The sequence below is a fragment of the Sparus aurata genome, chromosome 7, assembly GCF_900880675.1.
Source record: "Sparus aurata chromosome 7, fSpaAur1.1, whole genome shotgun sequence".
NCBI lineage: Eukaryota > Metazoa > Chordata > Actinopteri > Spariformes > Sparidae > Sparus > Sparus aurata.
Window position 1 is genome coordinate 34,686,191 of NC_044193.1, and position 27,248 is coordinate 34,713,438.

Here is a 27,248-nt window from a genome sequence, read left to right on the forward strand (position 1 = left end):
ATCCATCTCACACAACACACACACATACACACACGGACACACACACACACTTTGACTTAAGTCAACTTCATCTTGCCTCTCTCTTCTTCCTTCTCCTCTCCTAAGCCCATTGAGCCTACAGCTTTTCAGCTGTTCTGCATTCAACTTTCATTCTGCTACTGCTTCAGCATACGTTCAGCTAGAGAAACCATTCAGCAATCAAAATGTGCAGCTTTCTAGCCATTCTGCTTTTTTAAGAACACTTCTATTTTACCACAAGTATTCCTCCTTGTACTGCTACTTCTATGATAATAAATATAACAGTAAAGTATTATACTTTGTCTGGAGTTATTGAACAAAATGTATTGCTTAAAGGTCCTATAATATTCTCATTTTGCGGTTGATACTTTTACTTTGGATGTGTCTATGAAAATGTGTACATGCTTTAATGTTGAAAGAGCACATTTTTTTTCACATACTATCCATTGCTTCAGCACCCCTATTCACCCTAGGTCTGAATTAAACAAAGCATAGTAATCATATTTAACAGTTTCTTCTGGTATTAACAGCAACGTAGGAATGCTCACAGGTGAACGTAATACTCCTCCTGGATTCGCTCAGCAAACAGCTTGCTTTCTTCTATGCTGAGTTTTTTCTTGTTGCAAACCATCTCACATTTCTTGTTCTTGTTCATCTCAACATTGTAGCGGGTATTCACAATACGGTCCCCACGTAACACTTCACCTAAGAAAAATAATCATTAAAAATCTGAATATACATAAAAAAGAAATCACAGAAAAATAAAATGTACATTCTCTGTAAATAGCATGTAGGTTAATATTGCTTTTCCTGAAAAGGATGAAGTAAAATTAAGTGAAAAATTCAGAGAATTTTCCAGAATACATTTCAAACATGTCCGCAGCTTACCTAGGTTCTCTCCCTTGTAGAAAACAGATTCTGGCTTACAGAAAGGCAGGGAGTAGTATTCATAGGGAAGCTGTGTACGGGAGCTGGTCAGCTTCACTGCCTGAAAAACAAATGATCTACTAACTGACTGAGCTACAGATCTTGTGATATGCAAAACATATATACAACTTTGGGGATCCATGCCACCTTAAGTGCATGCTATCATTAAAGCAAAAGGGGGACGAGACATACCAAGTACTAAGATACTCTGAAATATGATGGAGATTTGATTGTTTCAATAGGCTCCGTCATTAACAACAGAGCAGAGCAGACACAGAGAAATAGAGAGACATGGGGAGGGGAAGGCTGGTGTGCAAGCAATAAAGACACCAGATGTGAAATAGACCTGAAGGGTAACACAAGGTGAGCAGATTAAAGTAGTTTGTGATCAGATGCAAAAAATAAGGCGGCAAATTAAGTAGAATTATCATGCTGAACAACCTACTGGAGATATAGTAATGGCCCCAGGTGCCATATTCATAAAGCATTCATGTAGTAAGAGCTGCTCCAAGTGATGGAATTCCAAGAAAATTCAAATTATGACATTTTCTATGAATTTTCCCTTAAAATTAAGACTCGACCCTTGTAAAGCTGGGGTCTCAAACTGCTGGACCCCCTCTTTTCTATTCTTCAAGTTTATCACTACTCAAGTAACTTCTTCAGTAAGTACTTTTGTACTTTACTCAAATGCATTTGTATTTCTTGTTTTGATCAGTCAAAGCTTTCTACACTATGTGTCATCGCAACAGGGTCAACCTCAGGTCCTCACTCAGATAAGAGTTACTGTCTCTTCCTTGTTCAGAGTTTCTCTCAGAAGTTCCCTTTAGGTTATCACTCTCACACTAGGACTCCTTGCAGGACTTTTCTATAGGCTAAGTTAGAAGCTTTCTAAGAAAATACTCGGAATGTTTGTGAATTCTAGTCCAGGACATTAATGGTGTAAGGCAATGGGGCTAACTATTGAAAAACCTTATTATACCTTAATATCTACTATGTCACCATCATGGAAGTCCCGGGGAGCAACTCCAGGAACATAGAAGGGCCGGACCAGAGGCAGTAACAGCAGCAAGGCCCACCACGTCCCCTGCAACACAAACATCAACAAATACTTTATCTCACAAACACTACATGAAGTGTATATAATGAAATTTGAGAAATAACTACGGAGCGTCTTGTGACGGGATCCAGCCATGAAGCCTGTCAACATGTTGACATTCCCATCTAAATTATACATATTCAGTAGTCCTTACTGCATGATACAAGATAATTGAGTACTGATAGGTCAGACCAAATCCTTCTTCGAACTTAATTTAGATTTTAACTATAGACCTGCAATGTTTCATGACATCAAAATGAATGTGGGTCAGGGGCATAGAATGAGGGTGGTATTTGACCCCTACTTCCAAACACCCAGCAGCAGTAGGAAATAAAGATACACAAATCGACCAGCCAGAGACCTGAAAAGGCTGGTTTTAGGCATGACCAGCCATGACCACAGCTAGCTGGATCAGTGTCAGATTCACTAGCCTCACGATTCGATTACGATTCAGCTGTCCACAATTCAAATGCAAAAACAAGTCTCGATGCATCTCAGTGTATGGCATCCTGATCTATATTACTGCACCTGGCTACTTTTTCATCATTTAAAGGGATAGTTCGGGTTTTTTGAAGTGGGGTCATATAAAGAACATATCTATAGTCAATCTGTTCCCTACCATAATCAGCGATCAGCGCAGCCTCAGTTTGGAGAAGTAGAGAGCTGCTCCAGCCCAGACGCTCAGCTTTGTACTGCAGTGAACGGGATCCAGCGAAAAAGCTAAATTAACCACCTAAAACAAGACTCACCTAAAACATTTTACATCAGTTCAAGTGTACGTTGTATAGGTAAAATTCATACCGCTTTACATCACCGTCAGACCGCGCTTTCTTTTGACCGCGCTTTCATTTTCTCAACCGCAGAACCCCCGTATCCCTACGCACTAGCGTAACTGGGCAACAGCTGATCTGCGAGCGTCGGAATACAGCGCGAGGCCCAGTATGACCCCACTTCAAAAAACACGAACTATCCCTTTAAATTTGCCTTTTAATCAGAAAGTCCTTCCAATAATCAGACTACAGAAGTCTACAGATGAAAAGCTTAATATTTGCAATACATACGCATTACAAAAACAAACCTTCTATCCATCTGCAGTGCCTTACACGTTTGTTGTAATATACAATAATATTGTTTTCAAATGGCCGCTAAGATTTATTGGCATTTATTGACTCTGCTGCACACCAACATGATTAGTAATCATTGTGGGGCAGAAGTCACACTCATCAGGGGTCTCGTCCAGTTTGTACTTCCCAGTATCACTTGCAAATCTCTGCCTCCCTCCAACATACCTTCTACATAAGTAATGTTAGCCCAATGTCTGCCTTCAATTCAACGCATGGGAGCAATGTCGCAATGTAACTTTATTCTCCAGCTGAGGGCGGACAATCAACAATCAACATACACAGCACAGACACTTATCAGGGGGAGCTTAAATTCATTTAGACCATTTCACTAACAGACCACTGAATAAAATAACTGTTGGATAGTAAGATATGCTCTGTCCAGTAACAGAGCACTATATTTTAAGATTTTGAGTAAGAGTGAGAGAGGGTCCTGTAACCTGGTGCAGTTTTGGAGAAATATTAGCGGTATTTAATAGCCTATGTTTTATTACAAAAATAATTTGGGCACATTATCTTCCAAAGCAGTCGCACCCTGGAGCCCTGCAGTCCCTTGGCTGGTGACTCAAAAACTTAATTTTGGACACTATTTAAACCTCACCAACAAACATGTTGTTTCTCTTGGGTGGGGTGAACCAATACCACTTTCTTTTTGACCACATACAAGTACTTCAATTTGGGTACTTGCCGATACCAAATAAGTATATGAGTACTTAATAATGCCACTAGACTTCTTACAATTACTTTGAAAAAATGTTTTATTTTCAACTGATCTTCACTTTCTGACTGATTGTGCAAATTGTGGTTACTGACATTTTAGCAGAGTGGGTTTTTTCTCCATGTCTGTGAAGCGTCTATTAGCTGCAGCTCAAGATCCCAATCTTGCAAGATGGGGCCACAGATGGCTGCCTCATTACCTTGCTCTCTAGTACTTTTGTTGATTTTTTTCATTTGTTCAGTTTCCTGCGACCCCTCTCTGATCACATTCACTAGAGAGGACCTTTTAAACATCTGACAGTCCTCTGTTGGAATTTTTCACCCATTTTCATTGACCCAGAAAGAATTACAGAGATTCTTGTTGAAGGTGCATCAGCTCTCTATGAGATTCACTGGACGGGAAATGAGCAGGAGCACTTGTTAAGCTGAAGCAGCGGGGGATTACGTACTGCGCTCATGTCAATATACCTGGGGAAAGTCCGCTCCCTGGCAAATAAGATGGACTGCTGCTCCTCAACTCAGATAACTTGGACTTTCACAGATACACTCTCCTAAAACCTGGCTCATTGAACACATCCTGGACAGCTCCCTACAGCTATCAGGATTCCAGCTTTTCTGCTGACCGCATCATGGAGCTCTCTAGGAAGACCAGGGGAGGCCGCACCCGCTCCATATCATAGTGTTGAAGTAGTCGTGCGGCCTTCACTTAGAGACTCTTTTCATAAATTGTAAACCTTTTTATTCTCGAGTTCTCCTAATTTGTTCTGGTCGAGTTTACATCTCAACACAAGCCTGTGTAACGGAGGCGTAAAAACACCTGGCTGACCAGATAACAGATATGGAGAAAAAAAAAAAACAGCTGAACGACACCATCATCTACTCATCAACTACTAATCCCTGACCATCGTAACATCGTGAATTTAAAAGACTCCCCACCAAATAGGGCTGTCATAACTAGGGATGTCCTGATCAGGTTTTTTTTACCCCGATCCCGATCCGAGTCCTTTAATATTTAGTATCTGCCGATACCGAGTCCCGATCCGATACTGAGCCTTAACTAATATTTTCCCAGATAATACAGCTGCATTAAGAAAAAAAGTACCTGCATCCAAGCTGTTTTTTTTTTATTTTCTTGAAACAAAGTCATACTTTCATACGACTCTTTCTTATTCTGCATATGCTATTACAACATTGGCCTCCACCTTCCTTGTGTTAGCAGGTAAATCTGTGACGCTGCACTGTGACAGCAGACCCTCGTGTACAGCCAGCTGAAGTGTGTGAGACGCAGCTCACGCTTGGTACCTCGATATCATCCACTGCTTTTTACATATTCTTTACGTTGTCACACAAAATGACGTGGACATGTTGCTTGTCTATTTCACACGCGTTCAGCATCTCCTCAATTGCCTGTTTTACATGCTCTTCTGTATGAGACCCAGTAAACTAGTGCGCATACCGGCACGTTGTAACTCGAAAGTGGAGTAAATGTAATGCTGAGATGGTAGGGCATACCGAGGATTCAAAAACTCTAGGTGACGAAGAAAACCCTGATCTTCTACCACGGAGATGAGCTGGTTATCGAGAGCGATTAATTTGATGACCCTCTCTGTAGTATTTGTGGACATGTCGCTGAGGATATTTCTCTTAACTTTTGAAAGTATCCGCGACTGTTTGCTGCTTTGGTGTCCTTGCCTATACTCTCGAGTGAACACGTTGCAGTGTTTCCTCTAGGATTTTTTTCAGCAGCGGGGGCGGGCTCTCCGGGGAGCCGTGGCGACGTAAACAAATGACACTTGACTGCAGATTTTACTTTTATGCCCAGCATAATCCTCCTTTTCATTGAATGGCTGGTATAAATGGCTAAAATATATATATTTTTTAATTTAATTTGAATTTAATTTAATTTAGGGTCCCAGCCTGATAGCCTGTGCTTCCCTTTAGGTTTTTTTCCTCTACTCTCATCTCTCTCGGGCTGCCACTCCTAAATGAATGTAGAGGAAACACTGCGTTGTATTCTTTGAGTGTTTGTTTTATATGCCGTATCAACTGAGTAGCATTAAATGCAGCTCCGCGAAACGGCCGTATTGCAGATGTTACATGTCGCCGTTGGACTGCGTTCACTTTCTAATTTAAGTTATTTCCACACTGCAGACATTTTATCCACAGATTTGCCAGAGTAATGCTACACGCACGTCTGCATTCTGCCACAAATTGTGCTCTGACGTAAAAAAATAAATAAATAAAAAAAATCGGGCTTGGGTCCATGTTCAAAATTGCCGATTCCGATCAGTGGAAAAATGCCCTGATCGGCCCCGATCCCGGGATCGGATCGGGACATCCTTAGTCAAAACTGCTCCAAAATAACATTCGAATATTTGCTCTTAAAAAAACCACATAGGTTCGAATTATTTGAGTATCTATATTTGCGCATTATGTCAATAACAGGAGGACAAACTAATACAACGAGACATAACTACTTGTATAGGGCCCAATGACGTGATGTGCAATTTTGATGTCCAAAGCACATTTAAGGAGTAAAAATACAAAAAATGTTGATAAAAGACACATTAATATAATCTATTAATCTCTGTTTATCTAATGATAGGAACATGTATTTAGGGTTTTACAAAGTTTAAGAGTTATTAGACACAATGGTCAGAAAATGTCATACCGGATAACTGTCCGGACCTCATGGTGAAATGCAAAAAAGCTACAAAAAAGTTGAAAATAAAATAAATGTGCAATAGTCACATCGCGGGGCCTGCCATGTAGGAGGCAAATGAACTCATCTAATTTCAGGCATACCTTACACACACTCAAGCAAACTCTGCATGCACAGCGATTCACCAATCAAGTTAGTTCTTATTCAGTGTGCTGAAGCAGACCACGCCCCTGCACATGGAGTGAGTCGCTGGTAACAACATTGAAAAATGAGCAAGGAATGAGAGAAAATCGCTGAAAACGAAAATTTGGTGCCAAAAAACAAAAGCAACGTCAGTTATTTGGAATTATTTCGGCTACAAGAAGGATGATATTGACTAGGGATGGGCATGATTCATTGACAATCGATTAATTGATCATTAAGAATTTCGTCGATGATGTTAAGTTTTCATCGATGAAACTAATGCAGGTTCTGTTGCGTAGTCTGAGTCTTGAGGAATGCAATGAATTTCGCTATGTGGCAGCAATTAAACATTTTACCAAAAGGGGCAATATTTGAAAAAAAATGCCACAGGCCTTCTCAGTTACCTGCGAGTCTCTGTGTATATCAAAAGTAATCATGAAGAGGTGTGGCGTGGGACCATTTCGATTCAAAAAATGACTTTGTTCACTGCCAACATTGCAAAGCTGTGTATAAGTACAACTCATCCACGACACAAATGATGTACCACTTCAACAAGCATCCGATCCTGGTTAGTGGCGGTGCACCCTTCTCTCAGTCTCAACCTAGTATCAGCTCGGTGTTAGCATGGACATGGAGGAGCTGCGATGCACAACGAGCAGAGACAATTAACCAAGGGATCTGCAAGTTCATTGAGATGGATATGCTGCCCTTAAGTATTGTTGAGGGTTAAGTTTTTGAAAACTGATAAACTTATTGGAACCAGCATATCACATTCCTTCATGACGGACCATCACCAGACTGATAGAAACTCACTACGAAGAATGGAAGCAAGAGCTGCTAAAAGAATTGAGCACAACTGAAGAGTTGCTCTTACAACAGGCTGCTGGACTGCTTTAACAGCTATCACCATCACCTGCCACTACATCAGTAATGACTGGCAAATGAACTCAGTGGTCCTGCTCACAGGAAGCCTACCAGGCAGGCATACAGCTGATCACTTTGCTGAGAAAATTAATTAAGCTGTAGAGCAACGGGGACTTGGAGACCAAGTTATTGCATGCGTTCATGACAACACGGCCAATATTGTTGCTGCCAACAGTGCCACCAGAGTGAACTGGATTTCCGTTCCTTAAATGGGCCACCACGGTTATGGCTGCAGAGAAAGATGTCTCCATCTTGAACACTTATCCCATTACCTTCGGCCTCATCAATACCCACCTCATGCGCAGTGAAGAAGACGGGCCCAGACTCATCGAATTCAAAGCAGAAGTGTGGTCCTCCGTCATCAAGCGAATGAATGTAAGCTAAACTTTTTTATCTTAGTTTAAATGATTTCAATTTTAAATAGCCAACTGGAGTAGGCCTAATTACATGCATACTTGCCTCTTATCTGCATTGTGTTGCCTATTTACATATATTTACATTTTTTTTCTTATTGATTCTATTTACAGGTTCAGTCTGGTGAGTTTGTGTCATCCGCCCCCATGATTTCATCAATGCTGGACCCTCGTCACAATCACCTGGGCTTTCTTACCTCAACACAGAAAATGGCTGCTTATGCAAAACTGGTTGAACTGGGAGAGGCAGTGGAGACCGGTAGGGCAGCTATCCCACAGGCTGGGGGAGTCGAGGAACCTGTGTTGCCTGACACGGACGAGGGGAGCGCAAACACTGGAGTCGTGGTCTCTCAGTCCCAGCAGGTCTCTGCTATGACACAACTCCTTGGGGAGCACTATACCACTTAATGCTAGTCTGGCATCGAAGCAGAACTTCAGAACTTTCTGAGGGAGGCCCCCCCACCCCTGGATTGCACCCCTACAGACCGGTGGAAAGTGAATGGAATAAGGTTCCCCAGGCTTGCCAAGAGGTATCTTATCTTCAAGTGTAACCATTGAACAGATCTGGTTCAACTGCCACAAGAGTTGTTCATCTTGTAATAAACATCTCAATGAAGAAAACACGCTGTGTTTTTGTATTTTCATTGCATTTTGAATATAGTCTATAAATAGTGCACATTTAAATGTACTGCTGTCCATCACAATGTTTCAGGGTTAGGATATCGTGGTAGATATCTTCATATGCAGATTTGGCAGACATTGCAAAACCTTAATATCCACATTATTGATGATTATTTTAAAAAAATCTCATTGTGTTAGTATTTTGTGAAAGTAACAATAATCGTCCCTACAATGTTGTTGCAGCATGCCATTGCCGAGGCATTTGTTCAAGGAATCTCATGATATTTTGTTTCAGAGTACTAGCATTTATGAAGGGCTTTTGAAGACATTTCAAAATATAAATATATCATGTATTTAAATACAACCAAAAAAAGTAAGGTCATACTTCTCAGTCCTAATGGAAAGTGATAATATTGATTATTTTCATCATCTTCAATCAAAAACCTTTATTTTGAAATCCCATGGCACATCTGTGGCAACTTTTCCAAGCCCTTCCTTCCAAGAGATGGGTATCATTAGGATTTAAGAAGCCATATGGATAGAAAGAGTAATAAAAGAATCCATCTACGTCAAACCGGAAAGACCATCTTTGAACAGAAGAGGTGGCCTACGATACTACTTATCACCCACCTACAATGCTGTCCTGAGTTCCCTCCCCAGACAGCTTAACCTGGACTCACCTAGCCATAACAAACAACATGAAGCCAGTTAAAACTGAAATAACAATATAGCACTTAGGGGCCCTCCAGACGGGCGAAAATGATCTTTTTTTTCTCCGTCTTCCTCGGCATCGTTTCAAGAATATCTGCGTCCACACGGATCCACTGAAAACGACCGAAACGCTGTAGTTCATATTCCAGGCCTATAGGTGGTGCTTGACATTCACCAAAAACGGAGAAGAAGACACGGAGCATGCACATAGAGCTTGCGCGCTGTAAACAAACAGACAGTAAACGGAGAAACCGAACACAACAAGAAGAAGATGAAAGTGGCGAGTGCAAGGAAACCAGAATCGTTCGCGTGGACCGTTAATGAAGTCGAACTGCTGCTGAGACTCACACTCAACTACAAGGAGAGTAAGTTGCAAGAAAGGCTCAACAGACGTCGCGGGGTGGGGCGATGGCGTCATCGTTTCGGAAAGTATGCGGATTCGCCGTCCACATGAGAACAGGAGGGCTGCATTTTCAGATTTCTCCACCCTGAGACCCGTTTTCAAAAAAGTGCGTTTTCAGGATCCGTATGGACGGTCGGCCAAAACGATGCAATACATGTGCGTTTTCGCGAAAGAGTGTTGTCGTCTGGACGGGGCCATAGAATGAGGATTTTATTGATGTTACTACTCTAACCGATTCTCCTTATCAGTTCTTTATCTGTATTCTTATAATTCATTTAACTTTACCTAGTAATTACTTATAAAAAATATTAAAATATTGGAAAAAAGAAAACGCTCCAAGTAGGAATAGAACTGATTGTTTTAAATGTAACTATGTTGTATACAGAGCAGCGAAATTTATATAGTGGAGCTTTAAAACAAATCTAAATACTCGCTGAAGGCTTGTGTGGTATTAATGTCTAACGATGCAACTTGTATTTCAGCTCTGTTTGTGGAATATTGCAATTATATCACAATGTATCATGCTGGAACCTTATCATGACCAACGTATCGTGATGCGTATCGTATCGTGAAGTCCTTGCTATTGCTTTTGAGTGTGTGTATTGAGTTTACATTACAGACGAGCTGAGCCAGAGACACGGGTTTATATCAGGTTGTTGGAAAGTCTGAAAGCATTAAAAGACACACGAGGAGGCAGCCCTATGGATTGGAAATGCAAATCTCTGCTGCGCTGGGCTGAAGTGCCTAGTAAACCCAAACCAGCACAAACCCTATTTGACATGCGGACTGCAGGGGTTGGGTATTACTACCTGGGCGACCTGTTCCACTGGCTAAGCACCAGCTGCCTGGATCTGCATCAAAATTGCTATGCTCACAGCACTCACGCATACTTGACAAAGTTTAAACAGTTATGGGAAGATGAATGGTGGGGAGAAAACTGCAGTGTCGTGACAGCTGACACAGACGTGCCTATCCTAAGAGTCAAGGCTTTTCCTGCTAGGGGTCCTCTCCTAATTTCTATCTTGAATGGGTTGGTGTGGGGTGGCCAGAATACTTATGCTTATTATTTTATCTTTAAGCCAATGTTTCAATCTGGCATTATCTTTGTCATTTCCTATTCCAATGTCTGAAAGCCCAATTATAAAATTGTATGCTTCAACACTGAAAAATACACGAGTAAGTCCATGCATGAGAAAAATGTCATGGCAGTGAGGAAGTTAGCAAGCGTGCTGCTGACTAAAACAAGTTGTCAAACTGCATCAGCGCAGCTGAATAACCTAGACAGCTTTTGTTCACTTTATTTTAGTCTTGTCTAGCTGATCTGCTGCTGTCATCTTGACATCTTTAGGCACTAACAACACAGACAACAACATCACACCGACGGTGCGGGACAGAGCTGCTAAAGGCTAATATTAGCGTTAAGTCAAAGTTCAGACCACGGAATTCTCTTGGCTGTACAACAAATGACAGTCTAACAACCGAGTATATTACTATATATATACTATCGGCATAATTTAATGAACCAGAACAAATGAAAAAATATGTTTTATGCCACCGCTCACTGGCAAGTCAAGCTAGGTATCGATAGTTGTTAGCTAGTAACATTACAGCATCAGTTAGCAAAACCTTAACATCGACATTCAATCAATAGCGAGGACCAGTGAATCCGTATCGTGTTCATGTTAAAATGTTGTTTATCGACTAAGGTAGACATCTGCCTCAATCATAGCGTTCTGTCCGAATTAATCTGAGAACAGAACTATGAGCGATGTGTAGTTTGTAGAAAAAGAGTTCGCTTTTCCACTTACCATAGCCGCGGCCGCCATTTTGAATACGTGTCATAAGTGACGTTACGGAAGTACTGTGATCTTTTTTTTCTTCTCGTGTGTTTATTTGACACACCCTTAATGGTAACATGTTGATGTGTGATTTCTGACCTCCAGTGTTGACTGAAGTGACTACCAATAAAGTCTAAACAACAGAGTAGTTTTTAGTTTATTAAAGCATTTTCCCATCATCCCTTGAAATACTGTGAATTAATTGTTAAACTATCATACATGATTTGATTTAAATCATTAATTGTGTTGCCTTAACTGTAATAAAAGTAATGGCAACTAAAAAAACAATACATCTCAATGGGTAAAAAATAATGTATCACTATTGTTTGCTGTTAAATAAATACACCTCTGATTAGATACTTGATTCAAAAACAGTTTATTAGAACATTTTCACCACTCTAAGCATTACATAGAAAAGGTATCTGAGATATTGTTGCTCACAGTTCAATGTGAAGGGATTACACCAAATCACAAAATGATGAAATCTTCACCTGAGAAGATCTGCTTTGAAATAATTACAATTTCCGATAAACACATTATTCAAACAGTATCAGAGAAAATAGCATTCATTAATCCTTCTCTAAAAAAACTATAGAAAATGCTTTTACTTTGGAGATGATCATCCCATTTAGGTTAAACAGATGTTCAGAGAATAATTATTTGAACCACTAAATTTTTTTCACACAGAAAAAAGGACAAATGATGTGAAAATCTGTATCCACTGTTTCATTTACTTCCCAAATACGAACCAACATTTCGATTGGCCAAAGGATCACTTAGCATTATTCGATAATATTGCTTCATATAAAGACACAACATTTTTGTATACATCAGTTTACTATAAATACATAGCATATGGCATATTTAAATGACTGAAAAAGAAACAATTGCAAAAGGCACAATAAGGAAATAATGCTTAAATAAGCCACAGCATAGTGGAAAATTATCAATTTAAAAAAAATAGAGGACTTGCGCATAATCAGCCACTGCAAAGTCCACAGAACCCATTCTGCTTTCACAATGTGAAACACTGCATTTAACAGGAGGGAAGTGGACACTTACCCCTTTGTTTGCTGTTTTCTGTTGTCAACACAGTGATATCCAACTGTGCTGGAGCATAACAACTACATCCAGCCTTTTAAATGTGACTGCTTACAGGTGGCCTGCAATTGTCTGTGGATATGGCTATGTATCTAATAATATTTGTGTGTGATCCAGTCAAATGTTAAACAGTCATGCTTGTGTTACTTGTACCGTACACAATGGCATCCTACATGCTGTACATGTTATGTAGAACTCAGAACGAAAAATGTGTTTTGAAATGATTTAAGGGACTGAAGAGGCTTTATCTCACAATACAGAGATGCACGAAATTCTTGCAATATGTAGGAAACCAAATGAGTACACTATAAAGTAAAAATAAAGATTTCTGGTCAGCTTTGTGAAGGGCTGTCAAATAATATTCTAAATTCAAACACAGTTCAAAAGGGATAAAAAGCCACTACACCACAATCTATACTGAATACACAGCATGATGGACAGCGTCACTTTCACTGGTCAAAAGTGATCAAAAACGAGTTGTGGATCAAGCTGAAAACCAGCAAAAAATTCCACAACAACCACATGGTCATGATAGCAGCAGAGAGTTCACAATCCAACTCCGCTGCAGAGTGATTTGCAGTTTGACAACATCTAAAAAGCCCCACTTGGGAATACTTACACAGCAAATAGCAAAAGCCATGTAAGCTACAGTTAGCCTACATAGCTTGCTACCATTGTCAACTTGAAGACTAAACTGTATAAAAATTAGGGCATCAAATGACATATTTATTATGAATTATTCATTTGATTTTCGAGAGACAGTGCGTTCTTAGTTCTCACTCTAGCACCAGTGAGCGCTCTACTGTCTTAAAATGAAGTCATATGGCGTAGGACCTTATTTGATTCTCTCATATCATTATGTGTAGGTGTGTATATCTTTTAGAAAACATCTTTTTGATCAACAAAATGGATCTATAAAAGTAATAAATTATGCCTCTTATAGACATAATGCACAAAAATATGAAATCATTTGAGTGATCCAAACGATGTGCTTTTTAAAAAGGAATAATTGAATGTTATTTCTGTCCAATTTTGGTAGCCATAGTTTTGGGAAGATAAATATTGTGTACAGCTGATGCAGCTGTGGTTAGCTTACAGTATAACCAGGCCTTCAAAACAGCTTTTCTTAATTAGTCGCGTGGGTTTTATTATTTTGAAATGTTTCAACTCCCCGATTAATTTTGTACAGTCCCTTGAACTATAATTTGTGTGTGAATGAGAAATAGAGACAGAGAGAAAATGATACAGACTCTGGCATTGCTGCCAGTCGAAAGTGGACTAGCATTTAAGTATGAATGTACAGTGATGGAATGTAAAAGTCTCATGGCTGCTGCTGATATTGGCTCTCTGTGGCTGTGTAGAAATCCTCTAGGACACTCTGCAGGTAATCAAAGGTGGGGCGGTCCTCAGGCTTGTTCTTCCAGCACTCTAGCATGATTTCATATAGTTCCGTTGGACAGCTGTCTAGACGCTGCATCCGATAGCCTTTCTCCAGGGAGCGGATGACTTCTGGATTGGTCATCCCTAAAAACAAGAGAACATGATGATAAAAAGGCTACCAAGCCACAACCTCTTAAACATGAATAAAAAATATTTAATGGACAATAAAACGTTGGCTCTGCTGTTTGCAAGACAAAGAATGCATTCACATCATCAGCCCTCCCTCTGCCTGGTCTCTCATAGGCTGCTCAGACCTTGTGTGATCATCTGTCCTCACTGATCTGATCGCAAATAGACAGCTCTGAGTACAGGTGTCAATGTCCCAAAGACACTTTGAGGGGGCATGCGAGATCTGATCACTCAGACCACATTCAGAGATGGTCTGGGCACATGTGACCACATTCTTTCAGCAGAGAGAACACACTTGTCCTAGGCTACATTGAAAGACCACCAAATCAACTGATGTGCTCTGTGAGACAAGAAGAAGAAGGGGAAGAATCCACAACAGGCAGAATAGATTACACTGTCTCATTTCCATTCTGTTCATTGTAATGTAAATTATTCGCTCTTACCTGCCATTGTTAGCGGCAGATGTCGCCATTGAGCTAATAACCGTAAAATCCCCAGACTCCTTTCTTAAATCATGCCCCTTTAAGAGTTATTGAGTGAGGAGTATCTTAAACTTCGAAATCATTCGTGCCTTCTTGTAAATTTGTCATTAATTGCAAAACATGAAGTTGTTTCTTTACTAGGAAAAATCCTCAGTTTGTCATAACATTCATGTACCAGCTTATCTACTTCTGTGTGTATATACAGACTTAATTTGAAAAGATGTTATTTACACTCTAAACGCTTGAAGCTTGTGCACCCACTTCAGATGCAGAGTACGTGCAAATGCAAAATACAGTGTGTGTGTGGGTGTGTGTGTATACACAGACTGTCAATCAATTAAAATACTGGATCATGTTAATCACATGATTGTCCATAGTTAACTCGCGATTAACTCTCTGCATCAGCTGTGTGCTCGGCCAGCAAGTGGTATTTGAGACTTGACGCACTCTGGTAGTAACTCAGTTCACATCGACAGTCAATGTAAATAACATTCTTGTCAAGAGAACCATCTGGCAGGACTTTGATGCTGAACTTGCCATGCCAAAGACCCTTTTCTTTATCAATTTTTGCTCAAGGAGGTTGGTTTCTGCTGCCATCCAGAACATTACTGCTGCATTGCTTCCTGATTTCTCAAAGTATGGAGTAGGCAAATATCATATCATATATGCATGTGTTAATGCTGTTATTAATGTTTATGTTTATGGTGATGTTTTTTATTTTCAAAAACAAGTCCCCAGCCACTTGAGTTGTTTAGGAGAATGCTGCAATGCTGTTTTGCTGTGAAGTTCAAGAAATTTTTTTCTGGACTATGAAACTTTACCTGACATTCTATTGGCTTGGTGGTGAGGAGCTAATGACTGAATTTTCATTTTTGGGGAAACTGTTCCTTTAAATACTTTGAACTTGGAAAAAAAGTCGACACAAACACTACAATACATTTGTATCTTCTTCATTATCATGTGAAGAAATGTATATATATCAGTCTGTATCAATATCAATCATATATATCTTTATATGCGTATATTCAGATGTAGAAATGGAAAAACCTTTGCAAGGTCCTTGCCCCAAACACATCAAAGTTGAAAGTAGTGATACACTTACCAGGGTATGGTGTGCGTCCGTAACTGATAATCTCAGTCAGCAAGATACCAAAGGACCAGACATCAGACTTAATGGTGAAAGATCCATAGTTGATGGCCTCAGGGGCTGTCCATTTGATAGGGAATTTGGCTCCTGTTTTTTGTGGAATATTGAAAAACAGTCAAAATTTGAACTAATGTTAACATTGTTACTGAGACATTAGTTGGCTTCTAATGACACTTCTGAGAATTTCCCTGCTCGTAACACGTCCTCTCTGACTCTCATTCAGTTAGCCATACAGCAAGTCACTGTCATCTAAAGTCTCGACTATTTTAGTCACTCATTTTGTAATCAGACATCTTGCTGACATTAAAGGAATTCCCCCTAAAAACTGATGAAACCATGACTTCTCTCATTTCATCAGTTCTGGAAATCACTTTGCACGTTTGTTCATTAGTTCTGCCGATGACACCTTGCTATATAACATGTGACAGTGAATACTGTGTCGTACCTTCCCTGGCTGTGTACTCGTTATCTTCAATGATACGAGCAAGGCCAAAGTCAGCAATTTTGCAAACTAAAGCCTTATTGACAAGGATGTTGGCAGCTCTCAGGTCTCTGTGGATGTAGTTCCTCTGCTCAATGTAGGCCATGCCCTCTGCAGTCTAGAGAAAAATAAGTCAGGGTAAAAGAGTTAAAACTTTGTTACCAATAGTGCCTCACTGGCAAAGAAATGTTAGAAAACAGCCCTTAACAGGATGCTTGCGATTTTGTCTGTGAAGATATACTAATATCTGTAGTCTCTTTCTTTAGTTCCTTTGTGTCAGCACTAGAGAGCAATCTCTCTAACTGATAACTCTAACTGAATAATTTCACATGGTAACATCTGTTCTGGGATTTAATTGAAACAGGCAGATCTAACTGTCTTCCCACTTCCTACCCTCTTTCTTCATTCTATTAGAGAGGAAGCAAAACTCTATCATAAATAAATAATAATTAAATAATAATTAATATTTCAAATCTAGCAGCTTTTATAAAAGAAGTTGGTCACTGTCTCAGCAGCTCTACACATGCCAAGCTGTACCACCAATATGGATTATGAAATAAGATTAAGAAATTAGGGTAACAGTGACAAGAGCTGTTGTATTTATAAACTTGACAGGACAGCAGAATTAAACTTTGAGCTTCTGAAATGAGGATTTGTTGACAGTAATGATGGAGCTCAGGATTTTTCAGGGGGATGGTTTGGTATATGTGACATGCATTTCTATGGCCCTTCTCCAGTCTGCTGAGGGCTCAAAGCAATGTTGTAGTCCAGTGGTCCCCAACCACCGGTCCGTCGGTCATTTGGTACCGGGCCCCAGACAAAGAATAAATAAGTCATTTTATTTCCATTATGTTGATGATCACACACACACACACACGATAAGCCCTCAAGCTAGCTAAAATGAGTGGAAAACAAATGTCTTCCGAGAGCTACTTTGCAAAGGAAAAAAGAGAAGGCCCAGTGATGAGACAGAAGAAGAGCCTACGACTGCCGAGAAAAAGGAAGCTACATGTCGGGAGACTGACAACTGTCTTCAAGTTGGCTGATACAGTGGCTTAAGTGGAGCTGTGGAGACGGTGAGTGGACAACTGCTGGAGACTGCAAATGACAGTGGCCTTAAAATATGTTATATTATTAAGTTATGGAGTAGACTGGACATAAGGAAGACACTTATTTTACTCCTCCCCTGCACTGCAGTCTATGTGATATGCAGCTATATGTCATATACTAGAGCTGCACGATATATCGTTTGAGCATCGCCACCGCGATGTACATGTGTGCAATAGTCACATCGCAGAGCTTGCGATGTAGGAGGCTCATCTAATTTCAAGGGTACCTGACACACACTGTGCATACAGACTCTGCATGCACAGCGATCCACCAATCACATTAGTTCTTATTAAGTGTGCCGAAGCAGACCACGCCCCTGCACATGGAGTGAGTCACTGGTAACAACATTGAAAAATGAGCAACGAACAAGAGAAAATCGCTGAAAACAAAGACTTGGTGCCAAAAAGAAAAGCAACATCAGTTATTTGGAATTATTTCGGCTGAAAGCAGGATGATATTAACCAAACACGTGTTCTGCGTCGACAGTGTCTTGCAACTGTTGCCATAACGAGAGGTAACACAACTAATTAGTTTGACCATTTACATTGGTACCACACAGCTCAGTAGACAAAAAGAGATAAGATCAGTGCAGGTTAATTGTCCACAAGATAGCAGCAGTACAGCATAACATAAAGTGCTATTCAGGTCATCTGATGAAAATTCCTGTATTTTTTCATATCGCCATTGTTGTGATAGACTACTCACGATGTGTTCATAATCTATCCTGTACGACAAACCGGATACCTTCACTGCCACTTTGTAGCTGTCTGTAGCTCCGCTACTTTTTTATTCCTTGTCTCTTAGGCAACAGTAACCATAGACATATATTTGTTACATTCTACTCCGGTACTGGAGTTTCAGAATAAAAGCATACATGGAACATCATGGAATATTACATCTCCCTTCAACAGAAAAAATACTTTGACAGATCGTCTAGAACATGAAATAACACAGTATGCTGCTGTCTTAAGTGTTACGTAGTGCAAACATTTTTTTTTTTCAAATAAGTTTAGTTTTAAAAATAATTAACACTCTCCTGTTGATTTAGTACATATACGTAATTTTTTTCTAAACATGGCAATAGAACATTTGTAAATAAATGTGCCTTATTCTTGCAAGAACATTTTTTCAAAACATAAGTTAAAATTCATTCATTTTCATTTAAAAGCATATTCAAATTAATTTTCATTCAAAATGCAATATTAAATTGTTTACAGCAACATTACATACATTTTTTTTTTTTTTAGAAAGTTTATAAGTCAAAGGCTTTCCTTGGCTTAATCACACGGCCATATCTGGTACGATAAGGCCCAGAGTGATCTGGCTCACTCACAGACACAGGTTGTTGCTGGTCATTTTCTGTGTCTCGTCCACTGCGTCCTCACTGATCTCTGGCTGCTGTATGACAGGTGTGTGGTTGCTGATCAGATGACGTTGGTTGCGCCTGAAAGTCTGTCCATCACCAGCTCTGATGTGGTAGCTACGCAGTGTTTCAGCTGGTTGAATGACTGTTGCTGGTTTCCATGTGCCATCTCCTTGCTGGAAACGGATGGGTGCCCCGGCATGTAGTGGTGATAGGGGTTGTGTAGATCTGCTGTAGTGCTCTTTTTGGCGCTGTTGGCAGCTCTCTCTCCTTGCTCGTACAGTCTCCTGGGGGGTTACCTGAGGTCGTAGTTGTTGAGTTGTGTTGGGCAGGATGGAGCGTAGCCTGCGACTCATCAGAATTTGAGCTGGTGATTTGAGTCCATCAACTGGAGTGTTTCTGTACTCCAGCAGGCTGAGGTACAGGTCTCTCTTGTCCTCCTTGGCCTTGGTGAAGATCTGCTTTGCAGTCTGAACTGTCTTTTCTGCAAGGCCATTGCTCTGCGGATAATGTGGGCTTGAGGTGACATGCTGGAATCCCCACGAGTCTGCAAACTGTTTAAACTCTTGTGAGCGGCAGCATGGCCCGTTGTCACTAATCACTTTTTTTGGGATGCCATGCCTTGCAAATACTGCTTTCATTCTGTGAATGACAGCAGTGGTGGTGGTGTGTGTTAGGCGTTCCACCTCAAAGTACCTGCTGAGGTAGTAACAGATCACAATATAGTTCTCTGAGTTCCATGAGAATAGTTCTGTTCCTACAGTCTCCCATGGATTCTCTGGAATCTCATGTGAGAGCATGGGCTCCTTTGTGTTGGCGCTGCGGTGTGTTTGGCAGATGTCTTGAGTAGTTGCTGTTCTGATGTCGTTCATCCTGTCTGCGCTTACAGGTGCTGCACTGATCACTGTGTGTATCTGAGTCTCCATAGCTTCAGATAGTGAGCTGTCCTCATCATCCATGGACTTCCTGGACAATGTGTCGGCCACCGGGATTTCCTTGCCCGGCTTGTGGATGAGAGTGATGCTGTATTTCTGCAGTGCCAGCATCATGCGCTGTAGACGTGGTGGTGCAAGGGCCAGTGGTTTTCGGAGTATGGCCTCCAGTGATTTGTGGTCTGACTCCACCGTTACATTTCGCCCACAGAGGTACTCATGAAACCTCCTCCACCCAATTAAAACTGCATACTGTTCCTTCACTATTTGGGCGTAATTCTGCTCAGTCTTATTAAGCAGCTTTGATGCATATGTAACTGGCCTGCCTTCCTGCATGATGGTTGCACCCAGGCCATTTTTTGATGCATCTACTTGCAGTGTCACTTATTCTCACCGGCCCTGGCTCCACTGTGATGATCTCATTCATCTGCTGGAATGCACTCTCGTGTGTGTTGTTCCACTTGAATTCTGTGTCCTGCTTTAGTAGCTGTCTTAGGGGTGCTGTTACCTCAGATAGATTGGGAGCAAACCTAGCTAGGTAAGTCACCATACCAAGAACAGTATCCAACTCTGCCTCACTTTTCGGCGGTTACATCTCTCTGATCGCTTTCACCTTAAGTGGGTCTGGTCTTAGGCCGTCTGCTGTCAGCCTATGTCCAAAGTAGCTCACTTCAGGCTCGCAGATGCAACACTTTTCAGGATTCAGCCTCATCCCTCGCTCTCTGGTCCTGCTGAGCATTGCTCTGAGGTTGCGGTCGTGCTCCTCCTTTGTTTTTCCAAAAACAACGATGTCATCAACTATCCCAGCCACGCCCCTAAGGCCTTAATATGTCTCATCTACTCTCCTCTGAAACTCATCTTGGGCTGATACAATGCCAAAGGGTAACCTGAGAAAGCGGTATCTGCCAAACGTAGTGTTAAATGTGGTGAGTAGTGACGACTCCTCGCTTAACTTAATAGCCCAATAGCCTGATCTTGCATCTAAGATGCTGAAAAACTTCGCCCCTGCTAACTTGGATGTTACATCCTCAAGTGTGGGTAGGGGGTAGTGTGGCCTCATTATTGCCTTATTTAAGGGTCTTGGGTCTAGGCATATTCTAAGCTTGCCTGTCTTTGGTTTCTCACACACTACTAAGGCATTAACCCACTGTGTAGGCTCAGTTACTTTACAGATTATGCCTTCTCTCTCCATGTTGTCTAACTCTGTTTTTAGACGATCTTTTAGTGCAAATGGTACCCTGCGTGGTGGACAGACCACAGAAGCTACCTCTGGGTCAATAGTGAAACTGCATTCACCTGGGAATGTGCCGATGCCTTTAAAAACATCTGCATACTCACTTAAGATTTTGTCTGACTGAGTGGTTCTCTCTTTCTCACTGCTGACTGCATATACTACTTTAATTAGCCCTAGCGCTTTACATGCTCTGAAGCCTAGGATAGGGGGGCCATTACCGTTCACTACATAGAACTTCTGGATGGTTGACCTCTCTTTATACCTCCCTTCTATGTTGCAGTAGCCTTTCACTTCAAGTGAGTGTCCCCCATAGCCTGTTAACCTATGATCTGGGGCTTTTAACTGTGTTTTGGGCATGAGTGTGGCAAAGGCAGTGGCAGGGATTATGCTGGCTCGAGCTCCAGTATCCAGCTTGAACTTATGCTGTCGGTTCTGTGGTCTCAGTCCGATGTCTGCATATGCACTTTCCTCATCCTCTTCCTCTGCAGTAATAGAGTCCACATACAGCTCAGAATCATAGTCCTCATCGACCTCTTCAACGGTGTGAACGTTCTTGTATCTCACTCTATTCTGAGTCTGAGGCTTCGTTTTACACACTCTTGCATAGTGGTTGAACTTCTTGCACTTCATGCATTGCTTGCCTTTTGCAGGGCATTCTGTTGTGTAGCTGTGGTTTCCTCCACACGTACTACAGGCTTTCTCCTGATTCTTCTGGTGGTCATTTGGCTTGTTACTAGCACCTCTCCTGGCGCCTGGCTTTACTATCTTGTGGTGGACTGCATGCACTTGACATTCATTTGCCATAGCCTTTAACTGTGCTTGTGATAGTTCATGGGAGCGCGCTATATCTATTGCTTTATCCAGCGTCAGCTCCGGTCCGTTGCTATGCAACTTCTCTCGCACTCTAGGTGAGTTGGTGGCGAACACTATACGGTCCCTGACCATGTCATCACTGTTTGTGTAGCCACAGTCCTTAACAAGCAACTTCAGTTCAGTCACAAAATGTTCAAAAGACTCACTGCTTCCTTGTGTCTTCTCATGAAACTTGTACCTGGCAAAGATGGGGTTTGATTTAGGGGTGAGGTACTCCGTGAATCTGTCGTAGTACGTTTTTAACGTCTTCGCCTCGTCAGCCGTTAGTGTCCAAGTGTTGCTGATGTCGCGTCCTTTATCACCGATCCACAGCTCCTCCTCTTCTGACTTTGCTTTGAGTGGTCCGGTAAACATGAGCTCGACGTGTTGTCGAAATCTCCGCCATCCATCCGGTAAATTGGTCAAGTCCCAATCCATTTTGGGAGTAGGAACACCGACGGCTTCCATTTCTTCTTACCGTTGGTGTTTTTTTTTGTTTTTTTTCGGCGAAACACTTTCTCCAACACTTTCTCACGTCTTCCTTTCACTTTTTTTTTTTTACGCGGCGGGTCCGTAGTAGGGCTGTAGCAATACACTAATCTCACGATACGATACATGATATTCAGCTCATGATATGATATATATCACGATATTCAGCCAACGATACGATTCGATACGATTCGATACACTTACATCATTTTTGGAAAGATTTTAAAAAGGACAGTGTGATTTTGGTGACATCTTGTGAGTGAATACGACAATACAACCATTGAATTAATTGTAGGGCTGGGTATTACCAGGTACCTCGCGATACAATACCATCACAATATTTTGCCCTCGATAACGATAATATCACGTTACAGCGATTCTGCGATAATCGACATATTGCAAGAAATTTCATCCATGATACATCACGATATCTGTGTCACTGAAGAAATTCAGAATTTAGGCTCACTCCCTTGGCTCTTGTATCCAGGGCTCCCTCTGATAGGCTAAATGTTGGCTTGCTCAAGGTGCATGTAAACAATCTGATTTTACTTATACATCATGATGTGTTTATCACACATGTTCATATCAGGATGACGATGAAAATTCGATTTATCGGGCAGCCCTACTGGCCACTGTCAGTAAACACAGCGGATGTGAGAAAAAATCCTGCTGAGAGTGTATATAAATCAGACTGCTGGTCCAGATAACATACCCAGCTGTGTACTATAAACATGTGCTAATCAGCGAGCTAATGTTATTACTAACTTTCTTTCAGTGCTTCAGAACCAAAAGATTCACTTAGTTTGCCATATCCTTCACTCAGTCTTTACACATCTTCAAAATAATAACAGCTACATCAGAATGCTGTTTTTTGACTTCAGCTCAGCATTCGACACAATCTCACACATGAAGCTGATTGGAAAATTAACACTCCGCACAACCGGAAAGTTCCTAGGTGCGTAGTTAAAACTGGCCAACACATCGCTGGTACCTATCTACTGAGCATCAGAGATAAATGTGAAATAAGATGTCAGCACAGAGGGATTCCATAAAACAACACGCCTCAGTTTGTTCAACCTGCTGCCATCCGGCAAATGATACACAAGTATCAACTGCTGTACCACCAGAGGATGGAGCAGCTTCATATGCTAGGCTGAGATTCCTCAATTCATCCTCCCCACTGCAGTCTTTAAAATAGTGTGTTTCATAAATGATATTTCTATGATATAGCATAAGGAATTCGAGCTCAATTTTGTTTTGAAACCCGGTGTTGTAAAATGATAAATTAATTAACCTAAAACCTTGAACTCATCTGCACAATATGCTACATGCACACACTGTATTACAACACTTTAAAAGTCTCACAACATCAATCTGGTCTTAAGTGAAGCTAGCTAATAGCTAATCAATTTTCATGGCCTATAGTGAAAAAACAAACAAACAAAAATATAAAATACAAAATAAAGGCTTTCACCTGATGGGAAGTTATTTATTTTCTCCTGTCTTTGTTGGAATATTGAATGGAGCTAAATTTGACCAATGAATCTCACCTGGGCAGAGAAGTCAATGAGCTTGGGGAGCTGCACACGATTGCCCTCATCACTCTTTAAGAAGTCCAATAAACTACCTGTAGAGATACATTCAAACACATGATTAAATACATGCTACTTGTAGCTTGAAGCTAGAAAAAATACAACTATTCTTTGCCAACATGTATTGACTATGATTTGACCTTTTGATGTCAATGAATTTCATGCCCATTCATCCCTTTCTGCAAGGGTTATCAACTTTTACTGTCTGAAGAACTCCAAGTACTCAAGTCACACTATATGTGTTCATTTGAATTTACACTGTTAATTATAGAGAAGCTATTGTTACAACAGTGAATTATTTGAACATCTTTTTTTAAATTTTGATACATATTTCAACTGTTTATCAATACTTGTAGCCCACTGTGTAAGATTGCTCTGCTTGGCTTTCACACACTCTCAAATGCAACATGTAATGTTCTGTTGCAGCTGACTCACTATGTAGATTATATAACATCTAATGATATGGCTTTTTTTTTATTCCATCCTGACTACTGCAAAACTACCCCCTATGGAGTTAAAATGTTTCTGGATTGGAATCAATTATAGTACCTGTGAAGGTAAATAAGTGATGTGTGTAAAGTGTAACTTCACCAATTTTCCACATTTAAGTGTGTTTACAGGTCTTTATAGTACTGTTCATGTGAAAGAAGCAGTTTAAAGACTGTTGTGACTCCAGAGGAAGCTGCATGTAATTTGATAAATTGCACTCAGTGATGTCACTTGGTGGCTAAAATGCATTGTGGTTAATATGGGTGCTTGTTTTTTAAAAGCAGTCCACTGTTCTAACATTGCACTCATAAAACACTGTTGAACAGTTAGAAAACAAATTCTGAAAATTATATAGCACAACTAGAGTTATCATCCATTTTATGGCTGTCTTGCTATATTAATTCTCAATTCAGGTTAAATTATGTTAAGTTAAGTAAGATTCGATTTAAACCTTTCTTCACACATATTAATTGCTAAAGTGCATGTGAAAAAATAGAGACATGAAAATGGATGTGGAATAAAAGATAAAGTGAGTGTGCACTGCATCTGTACACGCATGAACACACACACACAGACACACACACACACACACACACACACACACACACACCTTTCTCCATGTACTCCGTGATGATATAGATAGGCTCCTCCTTGGTGACCACCGCATGGAGTCGGACCAGTTTGTCATGCTGTAGACTCTTCATCAGGTTGGCCTCAGCCATGAAGGCTTCAACTGACATGCTGCCAGGCTTCATGGTCTTCACTGCAACCTTTGTGTGCTTATTGTATGTAGCTTAAAACAAAACAAGGGTTAGCATTCAAATTTTCATTGCAAGCTTCCCATCCCCATCACTACCGGGATTCTAGAATCTCACCCATCCAGACTTCTCCAAATTGGCCAGCACCAAGCCTCTTATCCAGTTTTAGTGATGATCTTGGGATTTCCCAGGCATCTTTCTCCCATGGCTTCTCAGGTTTGGGGCTCAAGCATGGGTTGGTCAGGGTTTGGCAGAGACCATCTCCCTGCTCTGGAATAAACAAGGAAGGATTTTACACTTTTTGTTTTACAATGAAAACCAGGGCCATAAGTTGCTATTATTTGCCAAGAAGAATATATAATTCAACTAATCATTTCTATATAATGAAAACACCTTCACCCTGATACTGATGCAGATGATATTTATTTTTTGGGGGGCCTTTGTGTGGCTTTATTGATGGGACAGCTTCAGAGACGACAGGAAACATGGTGAGAGAGAGGGCGGGTGACACACAGCCAAGGGCGAGGATGTAAACCCTGGGCCGTTGCAGCGAGGACAAAGCTTCTGTACATGAGACGTCCGCTCTACAAACTGAGCTAATGGGCGCCTCCCAGATTACAATTAAAGAGCAATCACACCCATTTCTTTAGGAATTACACACTTTCACACTTGTGTTAAATCTGCCCAGCAGAGCAGAGCTTGCTTTGCATCCTTATAAAATAAATTCAGTGACAAAGTTCAGACAGGAAACAGTCTGAATTCTGACAGCATTGTACTCACTCTTGTAATGGCTGACCAGCTCCTGCAGGGTGCTGAAGGTGTTGCGGGGAGAGATGTAGAATCCTCCATTGTCTAGCGTACGGATCTTATAATGTTTAACTGTGTCACCAGACTGGACATCGCTGTCCCTGACAGACAGAGAGTAGCTACCTGTTGTAAAAGAGAAAGGAAGCAGTAGTTACAGTGTGACCCATAGGGAATTATTTTAATGCTGATGCCAATCCAGTTTTCTCTGGACTCCCGCCAATCACCAGTGATGACATGTTTGGCCAAATGTCGACATTTAACTGCTGGCTGTTATTTTGTAGATGATTGGTGGTCTTTCTAGGGAAACCATGGTCTGATTAGGAGGGACGGTATTCATCCCACTTTGGATGGAGAGGCTCTCTTATCCAGAAACCTGACCGAGTTTGTTAGTCGTCCAAAGCCATGACAACCCAGAGTTGAGACCAGGAGGCAGAGCTGCAGTCCTACATGCTCCTCTGTTCTTCTTTTAGAGAAGCAACCCACCCAAACCCCACCCTTCATTAAGTTTAGTCCTTAAAACAGATAAAGTAATTATTATTGGTAATTCTAATATTGTGTGGACATTGATAATAATAGATTTGGCACTGCATATATCTCATTATTAGATTTGATTGGCTTCAGTCAGTGTGTACATGAACCAACTCCCAGTTTTAATTACACCCTTGACCTTGTTATGGCATATGGCATTGGAATTTAACAGTTAATAGAATCCTCTTTTATCAGACCATTATCTAATACCTTTTGAATTCCTTTTACTGGACTACACACCACAAGGCAAACTTTTCTATTCAAGATGTATGTCTGACAGTGCTGAAGCAAAATCTAAGGAAATCATTCCATCAGCTTTATTCAATGTCATGTCACTGCACAAAAGGCGACTCAGGTGCTAATCGTAGCCCCTCACGGATTGATCATCTTGTTGATATGGTTGCAGGCTCTCTACAAATGAAACTTGACTCTATTGCCCCTCTGAAAAGAGAAAAAAAGAAAGCTTCAAATATTAGCTTAGATATTAAAATATTAGCTTCTCCCTCACCTGCTCCCTTTCTCTGAACATGTGTCTGTGGCTGTGGCTGTGGAAGTGTTGTCTGCAGCAGTGGAGAAATGCGCCTGCTGATCATCAACTCGTCAAACTGCTATATCATCCCGGTCTCTTCTCTACTCGGGTGCCAGGTTGTTCCATCTTGGATGGTGACTACATCAGTGCC

At 40.9% G+C, this 27,248-nt stretch overlaps 2 protein-coding genes across 2 annotated transcripts in view; both read right to left on the reverse strand.

Moving 5' to 3' along the window:
* tm9sf4 (transmembrane 9 superfamily protein member 4) overlaps nucleotides 1-11,682 on the reverse strand; it is a 31,857-nt gene extending 20,175 nt beyond the window's left edge. Inside the window, exons 1-4 of the mRNA XM_030422907.1 lie at nucleotides 11,605-11,682; nucleotides 1,925-2,029; nucleotides 907-1,006; nucleotides 567-723 (exon numbers count right to left, since the gene is read on the reverse strand). Of these exons, the coding sequence (XP_030278767.1) occupies nucleotides 567-723; nucleotides 907-1,006; nucleotides 1,925-2,029; nucleotides 11,605-11,622 (380 nt within the window). The 5' untranslated portion in view covers nucleotides 11,623-11,682. The remainder of the gene's footprint in view (nucleotides 1-566; nucleotides 724-906; nucleotides 1,007-1,924; nucleotides 2,030-11,604) is intronic.
* A 311-nt stretch (nucleotides 11,683-11,993) lies between these two features.
* The window catches only part of hck (HCK proto-oncogene, Src family tyrosine kinase), a 29,240-nt gene continuing 13,985 nt past the window's right edge, over nucleotides 11,994-27,248 (reverse strand). The window contains 7 exon segments of the mRNA XM_030423747.1: nucleotides 11,994-14,259; nucleotides 15,889-16,020; nucleotides 16,379-16,532; nucleotides 23,945-24,021; nucleotides 25,086-25,268; nucleotides 25,351-25,503; nucleotides 26,014-26,163. Coding sequence (XP_030279607.1) covers nucleotides 14,057-14,259; nucleotides 15,889-16,020; nucleotides 16,379-16,532; nucleotides 23,945-24,021; nucleotides 25,086-25,268; nucleotides 25,351-25,503; nucleotides 26,014-26,163 — 1,052 coding nt within the window. The 3' untranslated portion in view covers nucleotides 11,994-14,056.